Source organism: Coccinella septempunctata, chromosome 1 (genome assembly GCF_907165205.1).
Source record: "Coccinella septempunctata chromosome 1, icCocSept1.1, whole genome shotgun sequence".
Taxonomy (NCBI): domain Eukaryota; kingdom Metazoa; phylum Arthropoda; class Insecta; order Coleoptera; family Coccinellidae; genus Coccinella; species Coccinella septempunctata.
Genome location: NC_058189.1, coordinates 47659624 through 47686398, shown reverse-complemented (window position 1 = coordinate 47686398; position 26775 = coordinate 47659624). Strand labels below are relative to the sequence as shown.

Genomic DNA, 26775 nt, shown 5'->3' with positions numbered 1-26775 from the left:
GAGATATTCCTATTTATACATCAAGACCATGAAGCGTGAAAACTGAATAAAGCCGGAGTCGAATTGAAATGGAAATTGAATGATAAATCCCTCATAGTCTGATAAGACCTTAACGAAAAAAAATAGATTCATCCTTGAATTCATTTCTGTCATAAATTGGTTTCATTATCGATTTTCCATTAATTGAAAGGAACTGTAAACCTTAAAATATGATCATGAAATGAGATTATGGTGTTCCTGCGGAAATGGAAATTCTGTTTCGCGTACACCGACTGATAGATTTATACCGGGTGTATATTTACATGATTCATCAATATTTAGATCTTGGATTATACGAATGACGTGCTTGTTTGTAGACTTTCTTCCAGACATTGTCGGTTCAGTCTTATTCGAAACCGCGTATGATAATCAGGCCAAAGCGATAGTGTCTGGGAGAGAACTTCACGATTTATTTTTACTTATTCTGTTCTGAACTTTTATGATGGTTGTGCTTGATGATACGAAAGAAACATTTATTTTCGACGAGATTAACGATGAGGAACTTAGGGTTAGTTCGAAAAAATTTAAAAATTGCTTATAAAATATTGTGTTTTTTCACATTAAAGGAATGTTTATGTTATGCAGTACACTAAGAGTGTTGAACAGTGAGTTAAATATCGCATTAGTTTATCAAATCACAAATTTCATTATTGTCACGATTTAATTATATTTTGTCAAATATTGTGGTCCGCTCTTGTTGACGAGACTTTGAAATTTCATTTTTTGAAATAAATTATAGTCCTTTTTCCTCAGGTGTAATGTACTAAACCAAATATTATGAAACATGCACTCAAAATGAATGCAAACAAAATTGATTGTCTGCAAGTTTACTAAATGAGAAGTGTGTATTAGGTGTAACCATTCCTTGATTTCAGCTTATAAGCGTGAGGGAAAATTTATGCAACAGGCATCACTGAAAGATTTTTGCTTGTTGGGAACCATAACGGCTAAAAATCAAGACAACATTTATAAACTTCAATATCAAATATGCAAAGAGATTAAAAAGTATGGCACAATATTCATATCTTCGGTAGAAATTTCCTACTTGGCAAAAAATGCTAGAACACGTCAATTTTGTATGATTGAGGGGTTTGTCTTGAACCCTCTACGCGGACTGTAGATCTTTCTAATGGCAACCCCCCTATTTTGTGCCAGAAATAGTTAGACCTAAAGATTATAGAGTAGAAAGATAGGAAAGGCCCTCATATCGCTAATGCTAAAAACCGACTACATTTTGGCCAGTGAAAACACATTTGACAATGAGACGGCGCTGAAAACGTATTGTCAATACAGAAATACGAGTTTTCTGTTTTAAAATTGAGGGGCGCGAAATTCGAATTCTATTCCTTGTATTGAATTTCAATATTGCCCTTGATGAGATCAGAAAACAAACATCCTGAGCTACTAGACAAAAGGATGGTTTTGTTTTGTGACCAGGACGTTAGTTTTCATCTGAACATTGTTTGGAATCGATTGGTATCAATGAAATATGCTGTTGGATGTGATAAATTTTTATTTGCAATTTATAAAAAATTCACAGAAATTTGAAACTATGGACAACGAATAGAGCTTTGACTAGGACACAAGATATATGGTTATCTGCTATAGGTACGTCAAAGGTGTTTTTTCTATGAAAACGTTTTGAATTAATAAACTTAGTTTAATTTGTACAATTTATATGAACCAATATTCAATTTACCGTCATAGGATACACATTTCTGTTACTTACATATTATTTACAAAATGTTCAGAACCACAATTGAAAAAAACTTTTCAGAGGACGGAGGTATACAAGATCTGTATTCAAGCCCGTCAGTATAATTTCTTCATGCTTTCTTATGATTTCTTCATGGTATGGTCTCTTTATGACACAATATACAAATTGATTAATGAATGAACAAAACCGAGAACAAAACACTCAGAGAAGGTTTCATAAAACTGTGACTTTCCAAACAACAATTTGACAGTCACCCGATTCCCCAAATCGAAATCGAATTTTTTGCATTTCTGAATATATTGAAGGCAATTGAGAATCTTTGAATGGATATATAAAAGTCATAATTTCCCCTAAATGGGCCCTCCATGCAAGGGATGCTTTCTGCATAGAACAATTTACGTGGATGAACAGTTCTCAATCGACTTGCAGTAAAATGTTCATTGCACATGGTGTAGTTAGTAGTGTTTGCAGGCCTGTACGCACTGAAAATTTTATCCACTTCATAGCACTGAAAATAAAATCAATGAATGACCGAGTCACCTGTTACCAGTTTTAATACTTACATTCCCATTTTCCTTAGTAAAATTCGTTTTATTTGATCCACAGTTCTTCACCATACAATAATTTTCGAACGATATTTTTCACGAGCTTTTCACCAAGAAATTAGACGAAAATTTCAATAATCAGCAACTAGAACGAGCTTGGTAAACAAAAGGCGGTACGAGAATCAAAACATTCGAAACCTCTTTGATCAAAATGACCATCTGAAATCTCAGTAATTTCATATGTTTCTGTAAATGCCCCTCGAATTGATATTTTAACCAGTCTTAGGGCCTTAAAAACACATTTGAAACACAGATGGCGTTCACATCACTTTAGTCGCTTCGTTTCCTATCTTACTACTCTAAAATCCTGGCTCCATGACATCAAGCGAATGCACAAGCCTTCCCTTACTTTTTTCCGAATCGTGTTGATTACTATGTACTTATCTAAGCAGCAAATGAAGTGGAACAGCTTATGCCTAATTTTCACCGAGAAAAAAGAATTATTCTTTGTTTGTATGTCACTGGCGCATGGTAGTTTTTTCTTGTTCTACGGAATGTGAGTATAAGACCGCCAAAGTTTCGGTTTCATGGCGAAGAAATCTGGAAATGGTAGAGGGCCTTAAAAAGTTTTTTTTTTGCTGCTGGGTGGATTGTTCTGTGAGCACCACGGCATGTCTTTGCCACTTCACGCATACGATGAGATGCTATGGAAATATTGCCATTTTATGAAAGCACCTTTTTTTTTCTTGAAATTCTTGCTATAACTTCGACGTTTCTCCGCCGAGTGGTGTAAAAGGCTTTATTCTTAGTCTTCACGTAAATGGCGTATTCTTTTCAAGCTCTTCTTGTTGTACAGGGTGTGAATACAGGGAAGTTAATATTTCTGTTTTTTGGCTAAATAGTGAGGGCCTTGTAAAGTTCTTATTTGTGTTGGGCGAATTGTAAGGTCAATACTTGGGAATATTTTCGTTATTTTCTCGATACATTGCGTTGCTATGGTCGCTATTTTATGAAAGTATGATGTCGCTTGAAATTCTCCCTTTTTTATAGAGCAAGGGCAGATACCGTCTAAACTAAATCAAGAGTATATTATGGTCCAAATGGACGAAATCATCAACAGCATTGAGGTTAAGGAGACAAATGATTAAACAATTTAAAGCTTAATCTTAAGTAAAATTATTCACAGTTTCTTCGGAGTAACAGTTTCAAAAGTATATTATGAAGAAGGATTTTTTTTTGTGCACAATTATCGTCAAGAGCAAAATCTCATCAAAGATGAAATTCTACTCTTCTAAGCATGCCTTTTTTTTCGATATGTGTCATAATGTTGAATAACGCTATATTTTTATTACTGAATAAATCAATTTCACGGCGACCAATGAAAGGGTATAGCCGGGTTTATATGGAAAATCTGCCCCCGCGCCTTTTTCGATTTAAACACAGGGGATCGATTTGACATTGAACAACAATAATTCACCCCGATTTTCAGCTGTTGATCGCCAACGGTTTCCGAATTTTTCGAAAAAAACTGTTTTTTCAATTAAATTTTTTTTTCGACTAAAATTGAAAATTGGTTGATGGTGATTTTTTTAATCGTTTTCAGTAGTAAGAGTGATAAGGAAGACATTTCATTATGACTCTCAGTTGAAAATCTTATTTTTGAGAGCAGATATAAAATAATAATATATTTTTTTTTATGTTACTTAAAAGTGTCAACCACGAAACTTTGTCAGAAAATGTCTTTCGTAGTTATCAAACCTCAAGAAATTTTTCATTTTTTTTGAAGTGGTGGAACATAATAGAAAAAAAAAAATATTTTTTTTTTCAAAATACTATGTTTTATGCATAGAAACACTTATGATGCGAACAAAATATGTAGAAAACTATTCTTCAACTGAGAATACATAATTCATTTAATAATAAAAATTTAATATAATACCAAATTCATTTATTTTATTGATACAATAATCATGAATCCATCATAAACTAGATAATAAGTTGCTTCCTAAAGCACCTTTTTTTTTCGAGTTTCTTGATTTTTACATAACGAATTTGGAGCAAGACTGGATTCTGATGTTGATCTTTCTGAAAGAGTTGTGGCCGCAATGAAATCGAAAAAAGATTATGATAATACGTTGGCGTTGGAGGTAAAAATAAATCGTTGGGCGAGACAAAATTTCCGTTCAGTACGATCTCTTCAAATGATTTGACAAATTTTCCTGAATTAACGGAATAAGAATTGAAGATTTTTTTCACGGGATCATATCAAATGTCTCAAGCTGTTTCTTACTTAGCTGAGTTAATAAATGAAGACCGAACAATAAATAACACTGCAATACGTAAACACAACACCAAATATTATCAAACTACAAGTGAGGTCTCGGCATATTGAGTCAAAAGCATAACATTGTTTTGTTGATAATGAGCCAGAAAAGAATGAGATTTCTGGAATAAGGCGATATTGTTGTGATTGTGCTAATGGTAGACGCACTGTAGGGTGCTGTTCTCATATTTCAGCTATAATATATTTTCTTCATTACGTTCTATATTTGGCAGAAAGAGTAAAACCTGCTGGAATATTGTTTCGTCTCTTTGTAAATGAAAAAGTTGATGCTGTTGTTAATGAAGACAGTGACGAAGACCAACCGATATTTATAGTAGTCTTCAATATTTCGAATGTGAACCTATATTTTTTGCATAGAAACATTTTTATCACCAATTTTTTGATGTCCTCCAATTTTCGAATGATGGATTCATAATTATTGTATCAATAAAATAAATGGATTTTGTATTATATTAAATTTTTATTATTGAATGAATTATGTATTCTCAGCTGAAGAATAGTTTTCTACATATTTTGTTCGCATCATAAGTGTTTCTATGCATGAAACATAGTATTTTGAAAAAAAAATAGTTTTTATTTTTTTCTATTATGTTCCACCACTTCAAGAAAAATGAAAAATTTCTTGAGGTTAGATAACTACGAGAGACATTTTCTGACAAAGTTTCGTGGTTGACACTTTTAAGTGACATAAAAAAAAAAATATTATTATTTTATATCTGCTCTCAAAAATAAGATTTTCAACTGAGAGTCATAATGAAATGTCTTCCTTATCACTCTTACTACTGAAAACGATTAAAAAAATCACCATCAACCAATTTTGAATTTTAGTCGAAAAAAAAAATTTAATTGAAAAAACAGTTTTTTTCGAAAAATTCGGAAACCGTTGGAGATAAACAGCTGAAAATCGGGGTGAATTATTTTTGTTCAATGTCAAATCGATCCCCTGTGTTTAAATCGAAAAAGGCGCGGGGGCAGATTTTCCATATAAACCCGGCTATACCCTTTATCGTCATTTTACTTTAAGGCGAATTCTCACATAAAATCCCATGAATCAAGAGAAATCAAGCTAAATTGAATTCTTTACATTTATAATTTCTTCCAAAGCGTGACGTTCAACAAAACTTAAAATTTAAAATAAAATTAAGGTTTCTGTTTTTTCTTATATCACACACCTATTCCCTTTTGCACGACACCGCTGTCGATCATTTTCATTACAATGCGTTCCTTGATGTTGTTTGCACTTAAACGGTAATTGGTTTTTAAAAGAAGGCGAATTTCAAGAGAAAGATGGAATTTCATGTAGCGGTATTTCCATAGCAACGCAATGTATCGAAAAAATGGCGAAGACTAAGAAATACGGGGGTAATGACCTAGCAATCCACCAAACACAGCCAAAAAATAAGAAAATAATTGCTTCCTTATATTCACACCCTCGAAAACAAGGAGAGATCGGAAAAAATATTCTGCGCCAGTTACGTGTAGATAGACCATATAGATAGATAGTGATAGATAGTTGGTGTTTTACAGCACTGGCGAAATATCCAACATCGACGAAGAATCGTCGAAGCAATTGCTAGAATTTTAAGAATAGTTATTTGTGCAACCAGTTTGGAAAAGCACTATTTTTCGTAATGAGGGCTTCGGTAGTTGCGCAAAAGAAGACGAAATACAAAAAATAGTGTTTCCCTACGTATTTTACACAATTTTTAATTTTGAATAGGATGTGGCTATGAATTCAAATTAAAAGTACCAAAAACGTCTACTGAAGCTTTCCTCGCAAATTCCTTTCAAATTGTCTATATAGTGAAGGAAATATTTAATTTTTCACTCCTTTACTGTGAAAGCAAGTATCTTTTCATCAGCAATTGCGAATTATTTTACTTTTCGTAACTGGTTACAAAAAGTAAAACATTTCAGAACGTCAATGAGTTTTAAACTTTATATCCCAAAATTAGAATTAGAAGTTGATTCAATAAAATGGTGATATTTCCATAGTAACGCAATGTATTCGAGAAGTGGTAAAGATATCCCGATGTGTTGACATAACAATGATAATGACAATGCCAATGTTAATAGTCTTTGTCTATTCCCAAATTCTTCGCCAAAAATGGGAACTTTCAACTGTCTCACATTGACATCAATGCTACAAAACACAGTTGTCGTAGTCATGCATTGACAAGATTAGATACGAGATTAGATACCTCTTCCAAATATGAAAAACCCTCGTCTTCAGAAAATGCTGGCTTCGAATTGTCCGGAGACCTCTCTTTTTAGTTTGAGTAAATAATTCATATTGGGTGAAAATAATTGTATTTTTTTGGAATGATTTCAAAAGAAATACTTTTAGGTGTTGAAGTTTTCAAGTTGTGAAACATATATAATATATCGACCTTGTTTTCATCACAAGCGAGGAGCTGGAATATTTATTCTCCGGTTGAGAAAAGGAAAACAATTATTTTATAGGGAGCCCAATTTTCTGCACAAACCAGACAAATCGAATTACGAAATATTGTAGTGCATCGCTTAATGGGTTGAACAAATGGAAAGATGAGTATTTTATTGATCACCATCCATCTGTGTACTTGGACATAAATAGTTCAAATAAAGCAGCTGGATCGATCACAATTATCAATCTTCAGGCTCTTCATCAGGTTACTGATCTCTCGTATTCATCAATCAACAGCAAAACACCATTGATTTTAGCAAAAATGGAACCAACCTTTCGCTCTGTTAATTGAAGTTCATCAACTCTAAGTAACTTTTAATTATTCATTTCCTTAATATAATAATATTGGATCTCATAAACGCCAAACGTTTGACGAATTGTTTGGCGGAGATGAGGAAAGTTTCTATCCAATTTACTCACTCTGACAGGCAAATTTGATGAAACAAATAATTTCTCTTCGCTTTATATTGGGTGCACCTTCAACGATTTTATAGGGAATATCTCGTGAAATATTCATGTACGAAATAGAATCTTTATTCATTCTGGGACCATGAAAAAATTTTCCAATCCTTACGGGATTGGATGCGATTCTGAAATAAGGCAGAAATAATGAGATCTCAATTCAATTAATATTTTCAGAAGTATGAGAATGAGTAAAGTTGAAATAATACGAAATTTCATAATTGGTTGATTTGAAAATTACTGAAAATATTTCAGTTGGTATGAAAACAAATTTGAAGTAAATGAGTTTTCACTTACTTATATTGAATAGGCCTAAAAATGTGAAAATTACTGCCACCAACTCAAGAGCTTTTGCTTACTTGCTCAATAACTAAATAGAGTGGTCACCATTTCATTCATTTTACTTGCCCAATTCTGCTTAGCTCCCTCCAAATTTGATCAAGGCTCTTTTGTGAAGTTTCGAAGCTTTGTGCAAAATTTGAATATATGCCGAATAATTTCCGAGAATCGAATTTTTTAATCTCTTAGTAATGCATGTTCTGCTCAGGTACGGAATCGAAAGTTGCTTATATTTCCAACCAGCGAAAGCATGGAAAGTGACAAGCTCAAAAATATTAGCCTGCTATGGGAACACTGCAAACACTGTACCTATAAAAACAAACTAGTGTAATGCTAGTGTAGTCCAAATATTTTAACAGATTCTCAAGGTCAAAGGAAACACTTTTTTCCTTTACCATTTTTTCCGGATCGTTTCGGTTTAAAAGATACAGGCTGTTGAAAAACCATAAAAATTGTTATTTGATCTAACGCACGATTTTATCGAATGAAATAAATTTCGGAATATAGTTTTTCATTCAGTTGATGATTGTTTTTCGAATACAAGACATCACCCACGTCTTCCAGTTTTTTCAATAAGACAATTACGTAGATACAATAAAAATAAAAAATACCAAAAAATCGAAGAAACCAACTCTTGAAACTGATTTAGAAAGCTATCCAATGTATATTTGAACATTTTGTAAAATATAAGTATACTTCATATTTTCTCGTATAATGAGCCAATTTCGAGTAATTTTATGTTCAAAAATATCTGCAAAATTCGGTACTTTTACCGAATGCAACTCTTTTTAAAAAATCCACTATGTGCAGTGTCACAGATTTAGCTAGTTATTCTGAAGGTTATTTGTTTTTCTAGGGGTGGCATAGCTCATTATGAAAACTTAAAATGGCTGTATCTTTTTATCAGGGCCGAATCGGAAAAAATGGTATTTTATCTTGTCCTCAAGAATTTTCTGATGAAATATTTGTGTCAGAGACTCACCGTGCACAGGGTGGGCAAAATTGGTGATACCTGAATTACGACTTTTTAACCCAATGAGATTCAGGAAAATGAATGACACCTCAGGGACGTCCTTTTTCGAGAAAATTATAATGCCATCAACTGCCTTCCTCAATTTTGTTTTGTTTTCGAGTTATAGGCCAAAATTGAAAATTTGGGCGAATTCAACTTTGGTCAATATCTCCGTTTCTGTTTGTGCTACAATGTTGAAATGAAAACATTATGCAGACACTTTTTTGATAGCAATCCAGTGGCATATTATGATTTGTTCCAACAGGTTTATTTGCTGAGCTATAATATAAAGTTATTGTTTTTTCTTAGGAAAACAGTAGTTTAATGACTTAAGCCCGTTTGTAACAGCCAGGAATCTCTGGAGAATTTTTTACAGAATTTTGGCAAGAAAACGGTAGAAATTATTTTGTATGCAACTGAACAGTGAATTGCGTATGTAACTGCAGCAAGTATTCACGGCGCATGCATTCACGAGTAAATTCTCTAGAGCATTTGCGGCTCTTGCAAACGGGCTTTAGAAATAATCGCCATTTTTACCCGTATCAGAAATAAATTCCCCATCATACATCGCCCTCAGATTCGTTCAGATATTATGAAAAAACACATCTTTATGTTATAGCTCAGCAAATAAACTTGTTGGAAAAAATCGTAGTACGCCACTGGATTGCTATCAGAAAAGTGTCTGTATAATGTTTTCATTTCAACATCCTAGCACAAAAAGAAACGGAGATAATGACCAAAGTTGAAATTTAAATTTTGGCCTATAACTCGAGAACAAAAGAAAATAGAGGAATGCAGTTTATGGCATTTTTAGTTTTTCGAAAAAAGACGACCATAATGTGCCGTTCATTTTCCCCTATCTCGTTGGGTTAAAAAGTTGTATTTCAAGTATCACCAATTTTGCCCACCCTGTACAATGCTGCAAGTGTACATTCTCAGTATCTAAGTATAAAAAGATTGAAGTTATTCTGAACCAAATCTTGAAGATATTATATTCACATATTCCAACCATAAAATATCAAAATCAATTCAACGTGCGAAATGCAATAAAAAAACGGAAATATAGAATGTTCTCAGTATTGGAAATAATTTCACATCAATTGAAGGAATGTCGAACAAAGTTTCAAATATTGTTCAATTCAAGATTTTCGCTGGATTTCCGACGAAGAAAGCTTACTTTTGTTGCAGGTGCGATTAAAAACGGAATGGGGAGTTGAGGAAAAGTTTCGTGGATTCTTTAGAATCCAATTGGGGTTCAGACATTCTGAATGGAACTACGAATTGAAAAAACCTGGTGGATTATCGATTTCTCTCGAGTTCAATTAATTTTCAGAATGTTCATTGAATCTTTTCAATGTTCGATATTGCATCCGTCAAGCATGCTGTGTAAATCAATCAAATGTTTATCTGTATGGGATTTCTTGTCCAATAGGCCTTATGTTGTTATGACTATCATTCTAATATAAAGCGTATTGGTCAAGGACTCCCATATATCGTTATCTTACATACAACAGACATCAAAATCAGGTTTCTTCCATCAACAATAAAGGTAAAATGGATTTTTCATTGACGGGAAGAACAGAAATAATCTATATTTGAAAAATAAAAGGGAACGTTACAATCTTAAAGTTGTCAGATGATACGTGTCAGATTAATGGGGCAACATATCTGCAACACCGAGATTAAACATATGTATGTATGTAGGATACAAAGAACGTTTTTTTTTTGTATTTTCAAAGGACTGCTACTGTGACCTTACGTCCGAATAGTTAGTCTCTTGAAAAGAAGCTTTCTTTGGTTCCAATTAATATATCCTCTAAAAATCTGAAACGCTCGGAAAAAATTCTTTCTTTACCATTTTCAAATCTTTCGTACGGCCAGCCCTTCCATGCAAAGGGTCAGATTAACATGAATTTATTATCAGAGTCACATAGGGCATAATAAAGTATCTAAATCTTTTACATTCGAGTATGTACACCCAACGATTTTTTTACATCTTCGAAAACCTGCAGACGCTTACGTTCTAGCTTTCCTTCATCTAATCTTCAAAATCCACTAGGTCTCCACGAAGCTCGAGTAAATCCCGATGTAGCATCGTCGGCTCCTCAACTATTAGTAGAAAAATGGTGCTACTGAAACATTACGAAGGCTTTCCCAAAAAAATACAGCTCAATATTTCCATAAACCTAGTTTGACTTCAATCGATAAAATCTTTACTTATTGTCATATAAATATTGGTTTTTCCACGTTCGGAGCATCTTGAGCGACATAAACTAGAGGAAGTAAAAACTGACGCACAAAATTCTAATCATTTTCACTAAGATGGGTTGTTTAACCACGACACATGTTTTTGAAATGTTATCGTACGGTAGTCATTGATGAAAGATGAAGAAAAATATTTGTTCACTTGGTTTTGTAATATGTATTCATTTCAGATAATTCATCAATTACTGTCGATAATACTTCAGAAATATCTATCGCACCTAAAGTGTAGGTATGCCTTGGAGGTCAGAATACATAAAAAGTAAAAATTCTAATTCAATAAGGATTTTCATTCTTATAATCGAAAAAGAAATGCCATCAATAATCTAATCATCCTCACCAATAAAATGTTGATTCATTTTCGCCACAAAAAATTAGGGTTGTCATTTATAAAAATAAAATAAACTACCCTACGCCCTTCGAAAAGGGTGTATGACAATCTCCCCAATTTTATATAAAATTCCGAAATGGAGGATTTTTCACAAAATAGTAAGCACCGAAGATATGAATTTTGTCTAACTTGTTACTCATATATACTATTTATCATTTACAAATAATCTCTTTGTAATTGTATGATTTCCATATTCGTAATGTTCATTGAAATCCACATAGTCTAAGATCTCACTGCAGAATTACTACGTTCATTACGTACAGAGACAAACACACATTCCTACATACGTTTATGGATAGGAGAGTACACTGATAACATCGCAGCCTGTCTGAAGTGGCCGCAAGTAATTTAAATTAATTTAATGTTAATCAATATTTCAAGAGAAATTTCGTTCACTTCGTTTTGAAATTAAATATCATCCACATCATAACAATGCATGTATTGAATACTAAAATCCATAGCTGCCGTTGCACACTCGGCCGCAACTACCTCGCAGCCAGGTGTAAGCAGGTAACATTTCGATGTATTTCTACGTTCATGACGTACACGGATGTTTTTGATATCAAATTAAAGATATTTTTTTTTCGAATATGGTGATGTATGGCTGCCTGTGAAAAAATAGCCGCAAGTTAGGTCTGCCATCTGTTTAAATAGCGAGATATCCGAAATAAAGTCAGAGAGAGTTAGACTCATTTCACAGCATCGGGTTTTTACTCGATGTTCCGAGTTACATTGATATAATGGGGTATTTCACACGTGTATCCGTTTAGTTTCGCACTGGAAAACAACCGGATTGCACTTTCGGCGGCGCTTATCGCCAAGAGATTCGAGAGCTTGATGTGCCCACCGTACGGATAAAACCCGATGAATAATTTTTCATTCGGTTGTTTTTCGGTAAAAACTTGACGGTTAAAACCCGTGGTGTGAAAGGAGTCTTAGGGTTCTCAATCTGAATTATTCTTATATTATAACCACGTGCTGGAGCTCGTTGTACACAATGCTGTTAATATTATTTATGTACTAACCCTTCGTCGGGCGCTATACGAATATTGAGAGTTCGGGAGCAATGCATATATGTAATAGAATCTTATAAGAATAAGGTCCAAATAAATTAATATTGAAACATAAGAAGAATTTCTTAAAAAAATGAGAATTCTCACAAAAGTTCATTCCAAAAACACTGGACGATTTATCATGTTCAACAATATATATGCGGCAAAAGAGAATAATGAAAAATTCATTAAAAAAATCAAAGGGTTTGTTTCAACCCACATTTTACCGTGTTGGAAGTCGTTAGAAGTCATTAAAACAAAAGATGGTACCTACGGACCATTTTCGTCAATTCGATGTGGCTCAATGCTACTTAGTACCACTGTTTAAATTTTAGTGCGGAGAATAAATGGTTGGCTTCTTCTGGATGGTTTCCTAAAACCAACATGGTTTCTGGGAAGTTCAACTCCGATACAAGTTGAAAATGTATTATGTAATTGAGCTTACTTACACATTTTCAGATGATAAAAAACTCTGATTGCGACGACGATAGTGAGAACTGCGATTATGAAAGCAGCGAGGAATCGGACTTGGACTAGAAAATGTAATACACAGATATAAAATTTAACCCTCTAATACCCAAGTCCGCCTTGAGACTGGTTGCATATAAGTGGATACAAAATTATTCTGCCCATGTCCGCCTTCAGTATAGGTTCATTTTGTGAGTATACAGGTGTTAATGTAAATCAGTTAACTATTTGCGAAAAAAAGATGTAGATTACATAAGCTAATTTGAAACTAGACGGAAATAATTTTAAAAAAGAAAAAAAAACTTGGGCATTAGAGGGATAACTTGATCAAGAGACTGATTTTGAAGAAACAGGAAAAAAAAATTCTTGAGATTCAATTACATTTGTTCTTGATGAATAAACTATTTTTATTATAAAATAAATCTCTTAATACTTCGAAATGTCACCTGCTTACACCTGGCTGCGAGGTAGTTGCGGCCGAGTGTGCAAGGGCAGCTATGGATTTTAGTATTCTTTACATGCATTGTTATGATGTGAATGATATTTTATTTCAAAACGGAGTGAACGAAATTTTTCTTGAAATATTGATTAACATTAATTTAATTAAAATTACTTGCGGCCACTTTTGACAGGCTGCGGTGTTATTAGTGTATTCTCCTATCCATAAACGTATGTAAAAATGTGTGTTTGACTATAAACGTAATGAACGTAGTGAATCTGCAGCGGGATCTCGTACTAACAGTTCTTTTTCTGATTCTACATCTGAAAATCTCATTTTATACTGAATCTTCATCGAATTTTAATTGAAACCTACAACTTTTTGCATTCAGGCCTACCATCTGATCAATATATCTCGTCGCCCAAAATTGTTAGATTGTTCAATGCATCAAAGTCCTTTAGGGCTAGGGCCGATGAACAAGAAAATAATTACGGAGATTCTGTCCGCAAAATTCACCTCTAATTATAGCCAGATTATGCTCATTCATAGATTGGTATTCACCCAACTCTAATTAAACCTGGATTGAACCCCCGAACCGAGTTGATAATAGCCGTTTAATTGCAGGAAGAACGTCGCAGAACAGGAAGATATGTGGCCACCGGAACAGCAATTTTTCTGTCGCTCCTGGGCTTGAACCAGTCTTTAGCTAGAGGAAATCCCGAATATGCTGCCTTATTCCTGCCTGCCTTAATTATGTTCTTTTACGTTCTCTGGAGGATAAGGAAGACGAACAAGGATAATCAGGTGACCACATTTTAATTTTTTTTTTGAGGTTGACGACCGGAGAATTCCATGTCCTTTCCATGCAAATAAGTAGATTAGGAATCCTTTCGATAAGTTTGTATAAACGTTAATTATATTTATCACAGGCTTTCGAATTCATTTAAACTGCTCAACATGAGTTAGGGATATTGACTTAAATTGCAAAAAAAAAAGTTAAAATAAGATTTTTGTGATGAAGATTCATTTTAATATGATTTCAAGTTGCAAATTAAGTTGCATCAATAACAGCTTGATATCTTCTTTGCATACTAGGTACACACGAGGTTTCTGTAGACTAAAACATGTAGTCTGGAAAAATATCAGGCTTGATCGGTCAGATTTTTTTTGTCTCCCTGCTTAAATTGCTCATAGATTCTTGGCTCCAAGACTGCCTATTTGTTTTTCTTTCGTAGTTTCATGGCGTATAATCTAAACAAAATGATATTTATTAACAGAAACCTTACAGAAAAATGACGTACTATGTCCTTTTATTCATTGTATATGTAAGTATGTCATTTTGTCCAAATGTAAACAAAAAACAATAAAAAATCATAATTTCATCAAACAACCAATGAGATTAACTGAAATCATCAGATACTTCCATAGTTCATCAATTTTAATAGCAATAAATACAAAAAAAAACAACAAATACCTCTTCAGAAAACAGGGAAAAATCACTGTGAAATAAATTTTGGTAGGTGGCAATGGCACTCAACATTTCAGAGTATTGTAAATATGGCTGCCTTCACTTGGTACAGTTGTTGGAAGTCTCTAAAGCACACCAATTTTGAAATATGGCGACTATGTCATTTTGTCCATATATGTCATTTTGTACTTATTTCCCCTATACAGGGTGTTCCGTAAAGACCACGTCAAACGAAAACGGAAAGTAGATCAGAATGTGCTCTAACTGATGTGAAAAAATCGTTCATATGAAAGTCTCACAGTTTTCGAGATATTTGATGTTTTATGAAAATGTTGAATTTTTTCGCTTAAAATGCTTTCTCTCTTGCGGAAGCTACAATTTAATACTTATCGAATCAGTTTTATTTCCGTAAATCTTGCTGAATGATTACTTCAATTCATGCAATGAAAAATACCACAAAATATTATACAAGGATTCTGAAAAAAGAATTGAAATTCATGTTCTGAAGGAAGTGTTCTTTTGTGCTGAATTCTATCTGACGTGGTACAAAAAAAAGACACTAGACCTTTTCTGCATATTACGTTGAAAAGTTGCCCATTTTGTGAGGATTCCGAAAAGGTAAAATTGAGGTGATAACCTTCTTCACGAAAAAAGATATTTGAATGTTTATCGAAAATGGAGCAGATTTGTGAAAAACTGATTTTGTCACCCTTTCCACAAATTCTTTCATTTTGCAGATTCTGCTGTAACATATTGAATAATTCTCTTGAAAAATGTCAGTTAGTCCTTAAATTATTTATAAAATGAAATTATTCATTAATTGCAATGATATAATATAATAACGCACAGGACCTTCAACATCAACAAATCTATTGTGAAGAAACTTTATAAAAATATCAATAATAGAAATTCAGGATTCTTATTAGAGCAAATGCTCAAAATGAACACCCCCTTCGCACAAAAAAACACCTCCTTCAGAACATGAATTTCAATTTTTTTTTCTGAATTCCTGTATAATATTTTGTGGTATTTTTCATTGCATGAATTGAATTAATCATTCAGCAAGATTTACGGGAAAAAAACGATAAGTATTAAATTGTAGCTTCCGCAAGAGAGAAAGCATTTTAAGCGAAAAAATTCAGCATTTTCATAAAACATATCAAATATCTCGAAAACTGTGAGACTTTCATATGAACGATTTTTTCACATCAGGTAGAGCAAATTCTGATCTACTTTCCGTTTTCGTTTGACGTGGTCTTAACGGGACACCCTGTATACTCGTATAGCGTATGGAAAGTGGAAAGGAACTTATTAGGAAAAGTTACCTGTGAATTTCACCCAACTTGCGAAAAGCATTTCTTTCATTGAGTCAGTACACAACAATCCAAACAATATGAGGCCGTTAGAAAAATTCTTGGTAAAAAGTGTACTTTTTTCATAAGTAAGAGACATGAATCTTGAATGGATTCTGGTATTATATTATAGTTTTTTTTTAATGTTCTACCTATTTCAGTAATATGAATAAATCACAGAAACTCCATATGTTTATCAAATCTCCATAAATAGGTATTGAATGATTTGGTCATTACTGAAAATCCATGACTAAATTGAAAAACTGAATTACATAAAAATAATTTGGACAATTTATCAAAATTCAATTTAGATATAAAAAGGCATGATGCTTTCTCCTTCATAACGTTCTGCTGCTGAAGTTCCATAAAAGAAAATAGGTCCTACATTTTGCCTTTGACTAATGCTTACCGAACTCGCAATTTTTTCTGTATGCTGCAAGGGTAGGTAACGAGTCCGCTTTGGGAAGTTGGAACTGTTGGAGGTTGTAGAGATGTTTCAAGATAGCAGTGGACATTTGGTAGGCGTGCCCCGACCTACCGGTAATTTCGAACTGACGATCGATGAATCATTAGACATGTTTGAGCCCCTTTCAATATCCCCTGTCTATGTCAGGTTAACATATGCTCAAACGTATGCCTTTGGGGAAAGCAAACTCCATATTTTGAGTGAACTCGACCTAATACTGTAATAACCACCTTTGTGAAACATTCGATGAACGAGAGTTAGCTCTTGACATCAATTTGTTGATGAACTATACATGTTGATCACTCGTAAAGGTAGAATAGGAAATCGAGATACAGACTGATGAAAATGACTGGAAGTTGGAAAAAACACACTAATATGTGTATATCATAAAGGATGCAATCAGATCGGAAAAATTTCAATGAGATTTTTCAGATTCAGAAATTATTGAAATTAAACGTTGATCAATAATTTCTCGATATAGTTTCATTAGACAAGAGTGTGCTTTTTCAGATTTCTATACACTGCTTTCAGATTAAATATCATCATTTTGGAAATACAGTATCTCGAAACATATACAACAAAAACTACAACCAGGAATTAAATGATTAAATAGATTTTTCCGCCGACCTCTTAATAATAGCACTGTTTAACGTACACGAAATTAGCTGTTAATTAACCCTTTTATTGGTTAATTTCCTATTAATGCATTTTTGTCATGGGTACTCGAACATAGAAATACATATTCAGCAGCTTTCCAAATAATTATTTTATTTGTATGTCGCATTGATTTTCGGAGTACCTAGCAGGTGAATTGAAAAGAGATGAATTGTGGAGGTTGCAGAAAAATTATGATGATTAGAGAGTAATCAATATATCTATGTACCACAACACCAGCTTCCACCAGCTCCACACATTCTTTAACACTTTAACAGATATTATAGGGAACGATATCAATGTGATTTACTCAAAATTTCACAACTCGAATATGCCCTTTATGGAATTCTCGAATTGTTCGATCGGCCGCATAAATATCAATATTCTGATATGAACATAGAAAATTTATAAGGTGTCAAATTTGAGTAGGTATCCCAATCATTAATAGCTTTCATTAATAACCTGGTTGATTAAATTACTATTGTTTGCTCTCTTATTGGCCTATTTTAATTGGTGGATATTAAGCTCTGACGAAAAGATATCGGCTGTGATCATTTTTTATCATTGATCTTGCATTGAAAAAATGGTATTTGGTAAACAGAAATACATGGAGTTTTTCCCTTTATCTGCTGATACCCTAATCTGTATGATAAGCAGACAACAAAAAATATGTATAAACGTTCACGGATGGATCAAGTAACTCTCATGTCTCAGGTACTTCTATTCATAGGGAGGGATCATCAAGAAGTTGCACTACAGACTACAGCATTCCAGGTTGAAATAATTGCATCCACTTTTACGAAAAACTACGTAGGTAATCGTAAAATCAGAAACATGTTACTATAATTCATTCATTTTTATTTTAGCACTCGGTTGGCCATGGAAATTTGACACATTTCACTCTGTATAGTACGAAAATGTGGGGTCATGAAGCTTGTCAAAACATTTTTGGGTTTTAAATCAACGCTATGTTGCTCGTTCTACGTAAAAGTTTCTGTTATTACGTATTTCATCACAATGTCGAATCTCTTCGGAAAATATGTGATGAACATAATTGAAGTTTATACAAACTGATTGGAAGGCATACCAAATCCAGTTATTTGCATGGAAAATACAAGAGATCAGTATAATATCATAATATGTACTAGCTTAAGGAGAGTTAATGTTCGTTATCTTCTTTGGCTAAAATTTAAATATGTTACATAAGTTGTATATTCCAAAAATATTAACCCGAAGTTGAAATGCATATGATGCAGTGGTTGGGAATGGGTATCTCTCTAAGGAATTAACAGATAAATTACAAGAATGTTAAATTCTTCAACAAAAATCATCTTGCATCAATGTAAGTAAAAGGAATTAAAGGAAGTTTCAATTCAAGATGAACTTGACCTTTGAACAAAAATTTCACATGAATAAACAATTAACAGGACAACTGGCGCGTATTTGTGGCTGTTCATCTTAATTCATTGATATAATAATAATAATAATTAGGTGTTTATTGGTACCTTAAGACATTTACAATGTATAGGACAAGTCAAATGATAAATAGAAAAATCAATTTTCGGGAACTTCTACGATGCCATTAATCGAAAATCCTTTAGTAAACTTTTCGCATTAATTCACTCAAACATAATATTCTCAAATGCCACCACTTTTTTGGGTCTCCCAATAGAAGGAAATTCTTTGTCATCCTCTTCATTCACAATCTTTCTGATTGTGGAAATATTCAGCTGAAATATCGTCGTCGTTTAGATTCAGATGAAAGATTATATAAATTCACTTACATTGAATATGTTCGCTACCGTCTGACGTATTGTGGATTTTAGAATATCAGGGTATACCTATTTGAATGAGCGGACCTGAATTCTGAATAGCACTTCCTGAAACCCTGTCTCTTTTTTTCAATCACTTTCGTTTTATATTTCTATGCTTTCGGCATTTTCGTAATAAAAATTGATATTAGTTGTGGCAACGGCGTTATGACATTAACGACATTTCATGAGTGCCAACCTTACTCTGTTCTAGTTACAAAAACTTGAGATAATTATTACATGGCCAACCGACTGCTAAAATAAATGTGAATGGAGTATAGCGTTGAGAACCAATGTCGAATATACTATCAAAAACTCTTGAATTGCCTTCAGGGGTTTCGAACCTGATGCATCTTTTGTTAGAATGGTTCAAGAGGCGCAATAATACTTTGAAGACAACCTGAAAGTTGACAGGCGTATGAGAGTTCGATTCCAACGATTCCAAATACTTCTATCCTCTGCATGGAAATCTGTCTGACACTGAGCAGGGAGAACGTTTATAAATGGGAAATCTCCCTGCCAAGTGTGTGTGGACTCAAAATCCTTCTCTGAATGAAGAAGAGGAGTCTATAGCACAAATTGGAACTGTAAAAGGATTCCATCCAGCTTCCTTTTCAGCGTACATTGCTGCAACTGCAGCTGAGTACTCATCAGAGGGATGAACAATGGGTCAATTAAGTATTCATTCCACAGAGGTATTTTGTTTTAAACTTTCTTCAAATACAGACGAAACATGCGGAACAGGTGGTATGGTGAGTTACAACTCCGGAGGAAAGCTATCATCCCTACTAAGCCGGACTTGTGAATGTGTGCATTGATATTTCTTTTACTGATTTTGGAATGGAATAGTGCCCAATACTCTTATCTCAGCCTAGAATTCAATAATTTTCTATACTAAAAACAAAAAATATATTAAACTACTATTGATTATTTTGATTTCACTCCGTAAACAAATATTTCAATATCAAACTCTTCACACCATTTTAACGTCGTCAAGTAAAACTTCCAATATCTTTCCAATATACGTCCGCGATTGAATGCAAATAAGCGTAGGAGGTGTTTTCGCTGGGAGAATGCAATAAAAACTATATTTTCCTGTTTTCTTGAGAATTTTCCCGCCTAATACCTTGTTTCATGACCGAAAAGACTGACGTGCGATCGTAAATCATTCTTGTTATAAACTCGAATGAATTTTATTTATTTTCCCTCACACGCTTGCCGCGAATGTTTGATATAAAATTCCCGGAGAGCCTCATTTTCGTAACCACATTCTGTATGATCCCTGAAGTTGCGGGAAATAATTTTGAGCAAATATTTATGAACTGCTGTATTCGTGAAAGTATACAAACTACTAATAATCACAGAATTTGCAATTTGCCGTGTTTACCTGAGATGAATATTCAAGTAAGATTAATAGAAGCGAATTCGTCTTTTAGTCATGATTGTTTTTTCTTCAGTAGGAATTTCATGGCACACTTCACATTAAAACTAAGGGACGCGACTCATCTTTTCCCAGAAATTTCGTTATAAGTACAGGGGCGTAACAAGTTTGGTTCCGGGCCCTGGTGCAAACCATATCTCCGGGCCCTTTCCCTCAATTATTTTTGACTTCTCAATGAGGGGATGTTAGTTGAGTACATTTAAATTTAGAGATTCAGTCTGGACAAAGGTCAAGAACAAGAACAAGGACAAGGAAATTTATAATAATAACAAGGTGAAAAATTAAAAATTATAAATTTATTACATGAGCTTTCATTAATTTATAAATATAATTCAATATGAAAATATAATATGAATAAAAAGAGTAAAGTTTATAAATATTTGAATATAATTTATATATAAAAAAAAGATCAAAAATGAATCGAAAAATACGATAAATGAAAAAACATAAACACATACTAGGATAGGTTAACTGGAAAAATAAACTTTTGTTGCTTTCTGATTAGCATATTAAACACAACACAGACTATTTCTCGATGTGGATATCTCAGAGTTCTTTGACAATAATTTGAACTGCACTGATTGAAATACACTACTCATAGTGAAATAGCGTGGGGGAAAGATACAAAAGAGCGAAAACATAGGGTAAGTGTAATATATTGATGGGAATCTGAAAATCACAGATTGAGAAACCCAGGGCGGCAAAGCGGGTAGGTAAAGGATAATAATAAATAAATAAAATCGGATTGGCAGCAGTCATTTATTCTGTGTAGACGTCCTCGTAATGCTATAATCAAAGTATAAAGGTAATCATTTGTAAAGCGATAATGAATGAACTCATGAATCCTAAAAGGGTCCGATTTTTGGTTCTTGTCGATTTCAAAGAAAAACAAAATGTTTACTGGTTCATTTCTATAGAAAAAAATTTCGTTCCAGTTCTTGGCGAGAAATAGGTACTGATAAATAATTATTTTATTTCATATTTGTTCATTGTTTTTCGATATTTGTGAATCTTTTGCATGCATGAATTAAATAATTGTTAATTCTCTCATGCATGCTGTAGTTGAGCGTCACATCAAGTCATAATAGTTATTTTTGTATCTAGTGCGCGAAATGCTACTTTGGTGATCGAGAACTGATTTTTTTAACGAGGCACAGCCTCGTTAAAAAAATAGTCGAGATCACCAAAGTATTTCGCGCATGAGATGCAAACAAAATTTTTTCTACAAACGTCAAAAATATTATTCTAAAATAAGTAACATGCTTAGCTTAATATGAAAAAGAGTATTGGAATTTCAGGATCAAGTGCTGTCACCTCTACGGCAGTTTCTTGCAAATCAAAAATAGATAGTCTTATCCAACTCCTAAATCTACGATATCACAAGCTGAATCTGAGTTATCTGGTTTAAGAATACCTAATTATTGGTTCGTGCACTGGCTGCACCATTAATGTTAACATTGTGAATAATAAATAAAATTAGGTAGTGTTAAATTTTCTCACAATTTGAGAGCCTTAATTATTGTTATACATTAATCAATGAATGATTTCTTGGATTTTTGCTTGATTGAGGAACATAAAGGTTAAGATATAAGAATCCCATATAGTTTACATGCAATGTGCGAAGTAAGTATTTCGCACACTACTTCGCGCACGGTGTCATGATAACGAGGTAAAATGAAAAAAAGGGTCACTTCGCATATTGTTGTCAATGCGCGAACCTTGTCATTTTTTGACGTTTGTAGAAAAAAGTTATTTCTTGTGTTTTTATTACAGTGAATATCTATATCATAGTCCTTATCATTGTCACTCTTCTAATCAGAAAATCCAAGTTAAACTGAGCCTTTCACCTAGACTCTAGAGCATTCGAACTTCCATGACATAAAAACTACTTGAACTGCATTCATGCGGGGAAATGTGTCATATAAAGTATAATTTAAACATTTTTTATTACTACTACTGCTACTACTACTACTACCAATTTCGACAGTCTGGCATGAATACATTCGGATATATAATTTTGTATATTTATCCATTAAATTTTAAGGTACCCCTGTAATGAGTCAATCGCAAAGAAAATCTAGGAGGCCGTTGTCGGATGATACATAACGGATTTTTATGAAAAACTTGGTGTAAACACCAAAACGCATTTTTTTTTGAGAAAAGGTCTGGTTGACGTATCCAAGGATAGATGCATTATTTTTTATTCGTTTTTAAAAAGCCAAAAACTCAACGAACTCGGATTTCAAGAAATTGAACAAATAGTATTATACTGATTGAAGTGTGTTTTTGTAGGTGCTTGCATTTTTCTTGAAAGTTGAGACATTTGCAATAAAAATAAAGTTCTTCCAACGCGGAAGCATTTTCAAAAAAAAAAAATTATTTTCATATTTTGTCTGGTTCAGATGTTTGGAGAGAATGCCTATGGGAATTTTCAGGAAAAGTAAAGAATTAAAGAAACTGAATTAGTGACCTGCATGATTTATTATTTTTTTTAGTTGGTCCAATTGATGAATAAAACTAGACTGCTACTTTTGATTAGGAAATGTGGGGGTTGATTCAACAATATCAATATTGCCTAATTGATTATTTGGTTATTATTATGCAACATGAAACATGACAAATAATATTTCGCTATTAGCTGAAATATTTCACCCGACCGATAAATCATTTCAGGGCAATGCAGTAGCTATTATTTTTCATGAATAAACCAAAAACGTTTCATATGAAAAATATTCTTGTCATATTTGCGTTGTAGATAAGTGTTAATTGATCAGATGAGTCCATCGAACTTGCTTTCTCGACGTTAAATCAAAATGGGATAACGTTTTGGCCTACATGTTGAATTCAAATTAAATGGTTGAGAAAATTCATAAATGTCATAAAAAAATTTCAATCGTGATGATAGTTTTTAATTGTCAAATTCTCTGTGCCTTCAACAAAAGGAACACTGTCAAAGTCATACAAAAATGATCACAGTGGGCGTCAATTTCGAATTGTCATATTCTATTCAAAACTTAGAACATTAGATACTTAGAACTTAGATACATGGAATGGCCATTCAGTGCTACAATTGAATGTACAAACATTCGATGTTTCTCTGTCTAGCGCAACACTAAGGCAGTGGCGTTAAATTGAAAAATTCACATATTTCCTATTTATTCGTACTGAAAATTGATGTGACACTGATGTCAAATTCAACTGTCTCAATTGTGATTGGCGACACTAAGCAACTATCTCACTCCAGTCTTTGGAATGTTTATTTTCCATTCCATGTATCTATGTTTTAAGGTTCAAAATGCCTTAGTAGTAGCAGCACAGTTACCTTCTAGATCACATTTCAGTGTATTGAATAAGTTTTCTCGAACTAGAACACATCATATTAAATACACAGAGCGCTTCAGATTATGTTTTAAAATATTTTCTTGATGAATAGTTGGTATATGGATCACAGCCTATGTCATATAACATTGAAAAACTAGTGCTAGGGCTAGATTGTGCATATATTCTTCTTGATTATAAATTAGAGTATTCAAGAATTCGTTCTCAAAATAAGTATTGATGAAAAAGACATTTGCAATGATTCTTCATATAGTGTTGATGAAGAAGACATTCACAATGATTCTTTATTCATTTTCCAGAAAGTTATTTTTGATTCATTAACTTTTAAACATATTGAGGGCATAATCATACAATATTATTTCAGGAGGAGAATCCCCCCAACGAAATTCAAGTTATCCAGAACATTCCAATCCATCAACCAGATCTTCAAGAGCCGCAGAAAGAACAACATAAGAAAAATAGTTTCAGAAGGAATTCCAAGTTTATGTTTTCAAGATCATATTCCGTCGCTTGATATTAGCAGTAAGATTTTCACCTGAGTTAATTAAGTGATAGAAAATTGAAAAGTCAAAAGGCTTGAGAATTTGTAGTTTTTATAAACCTCAAATTGACAACAATTACTAACAGCCCAGGCAAATTAGAGTTTTGGTTTCTAAAAATTGCTAAGAAGCTTTCAAATGACGGAGGGCATCTCAAATATCAGTAAAGTGAAGTTTGCGACAATTTTCTGTCAGGGCTTAACTTTTGGAGACTAAGAACCCCCAAAATTATTGGCGTTTTCTGTGTTTTTTCGCAATTTTCACTCAGAAAAGAGCATCTGGCAAAAATTTGGTTCTGACTCCTTTTGTAGATGAGGAAACAACTTTTCAAATGACATCAAAATGATTGAAAGCTTTCATGTGGTTCAGCCACATTCGATCGATAAAATAAGGGTATTTATCGACTTACGATGTCCATATAATTTGTATTCAACGATATATGACTGGGCTTTTTTCAAATGTCTTTATGAATTTCATTTTTAACTTCTTAACAAATGCCGACGTGCTGTCACGTCAAATAAGGCGCGAAGAAATAATACATTTTTGTTTTCTCACGCTTCAAACAACTTACAAAGTCTTTTGAGTCCAAAAGAATGAACTGAACTCAACTGAACACATGTGTTATGCTTTCCTTTTCCTGGCTATTTTTTTATTTTGCAATTCTTTTTGAACTAAACTCGGCTATGAAAATATAAGATAAAGGGGCGTGACAAGTCAATTTGTCCTTCTTTTGAACTAAGTAAAAAAAATTTACCAAATTTTGGCGATCGACTGTTTCTGAACCACTTGTATGATTCAAACTATTTTTATCGAAATTTTTGGTCCGATGCACACTCCTCAGTCAAAAAGGCGCGAAAACAAAAAAAGTGCGAAAATTCTGAGGTTTCTTGGTCCCCAAAAGTTGAGCCCTGGTAGCAAATTTCACTTTTTCCATATTTTAAATGCCCTTAGTCTATTCAAACCATTTCCAGCTTGTCAGCAATTTTTAGGAAGCACAGCTCTTTTTCGACCTAATTTGCCTGGACAAATAATAAAACCATCTCAGAATAGGTTAGATTTGGAGAACCCAGTTCAATAAATGTTTCAGCTGAGTTTACTCGAAAGAAGTTCAATGAATGTATGTTAAAATGAATGGTTTTATGCAATCATGAAGTAATGCTGTATCTCTATGTCGTTTCGTTTGATTTTGATTACTGGATGTATGATTTGAGATTTTTATGCTAATATGGGAATAAAAAACTGTGTTTTTGTCGTTCTTGTTTCAATTTTTCAGTTAATATATTTTTCAATATAAAAGGATAGATAAAATTTCCTACTAATCAGGGTGCAAGATGAACGAAAGTATAATACGTTTATATGCATAAATGACTTTGATCTGACTCCGAAAATATACAGTGTGTCTCGGGAGTTAATGTACAGGGTGGGCAAAATTAGTTGTCTACTGAAGGGATCTCGAGAACTATAGCAGCTAGAAGAAAACGAACGACACATTCTTGAGCTCTTTTTTCCTGACTATTCCAAATATAAAAAGAGATCCAGCCTAAAGTTCATAGATTTTGAATTATGAACGAAAATTGAGAATTTGTAATTTTCAATGAAGCTGAATAACTCGCTTATTTGAACTCGTATTCGAAATCCGTTGTTACATTCTACAGGCACTTTTTAATGAGGAATTCGAATACGATATTATTAAATTTTTTGATCCAGTAATTTTCGAGATACGACAGGGATTTCTCATTTTTCAAATGTAAACTATTGTTGAAAGTTCTTTCATCTTGCTGCAATTTTTTTGCTGATTTCAAAAATGTATCATATTCCGCTATTCACATGAATATAACATAAGGAAAAAAATTTAATACTTTTTCCTGCTTTTCGATTCTCTGTTGAATTATAAGTTGGCTGGCTTACCATAGCAACCGCTGAATATGCATTATCTTTTGTGAACCTGAGGCTCTATGATTGAAAACACGGTTTTCTGAATAAATATTTCGATGATTAATTTGTCATCGTTTGTTCTCGCGATGTTTAGCATGCTTATCTAACGATGGTTCACAATTCGAACACTACCGTTGACAGAAGTACCTATTTTTCATCATCCTACTTTTGTAGAAATCATAATTACAGTTAACTATCGTATTTTATTTATATTGCTGACTCTTCAAGTTTCTTTCATAAATAAAAAAACGATA

General features: G+C 33.2%; 1 protein-coding gene across 1 annotated transcript; it reads left to right on the top strand.

Moving 5' to 3' along the window:
• Window positions 1-388: 388 nt before the first annotated feature.
• On the top strand, window positions 389-24792 carry LOC123315846. The gene is made up of 3 exons (XM_044901734.1): window positions 389-547; window positions 14141-14320; window positions 24412-24792. Exons 1-3 carry the CDS (start codon window positions 479-481, stop codon window positions 24559-24561), a joined length of 399 nt encoding a protein of 132 aa, XP_044757669.1. The 5' UTR covers window positions 389-478; the 3' UTR covers window positions 24562-24792.
• Window positions 24793-26775: the final 1983 nt, after the last annotated feature.

Bases quoted from the DNA above. Each gene is read 5' to 3' on its own strand.
- LOC123315846 (XM_044901734.1), top strand. From the start codon at position 479: ATGATGGTTGTGCTTGATGATACGAAAGAAACATTTATTTTCGACGAG. The intron at 548-14,140 runs GTTAGTTCGAAA...GTTTAATTGCAG, and splicing joins TTAACGATGAGGAACTTAGG to GAAGAACGTCGCAGAACAGG. The intron at 14,321-24,411 runs GTGACCACATTT...ATATTATTTCAG, and splicing joins AGACGAACAAGGATAATCAG to GAGGAGAATCCCCCCAACGA.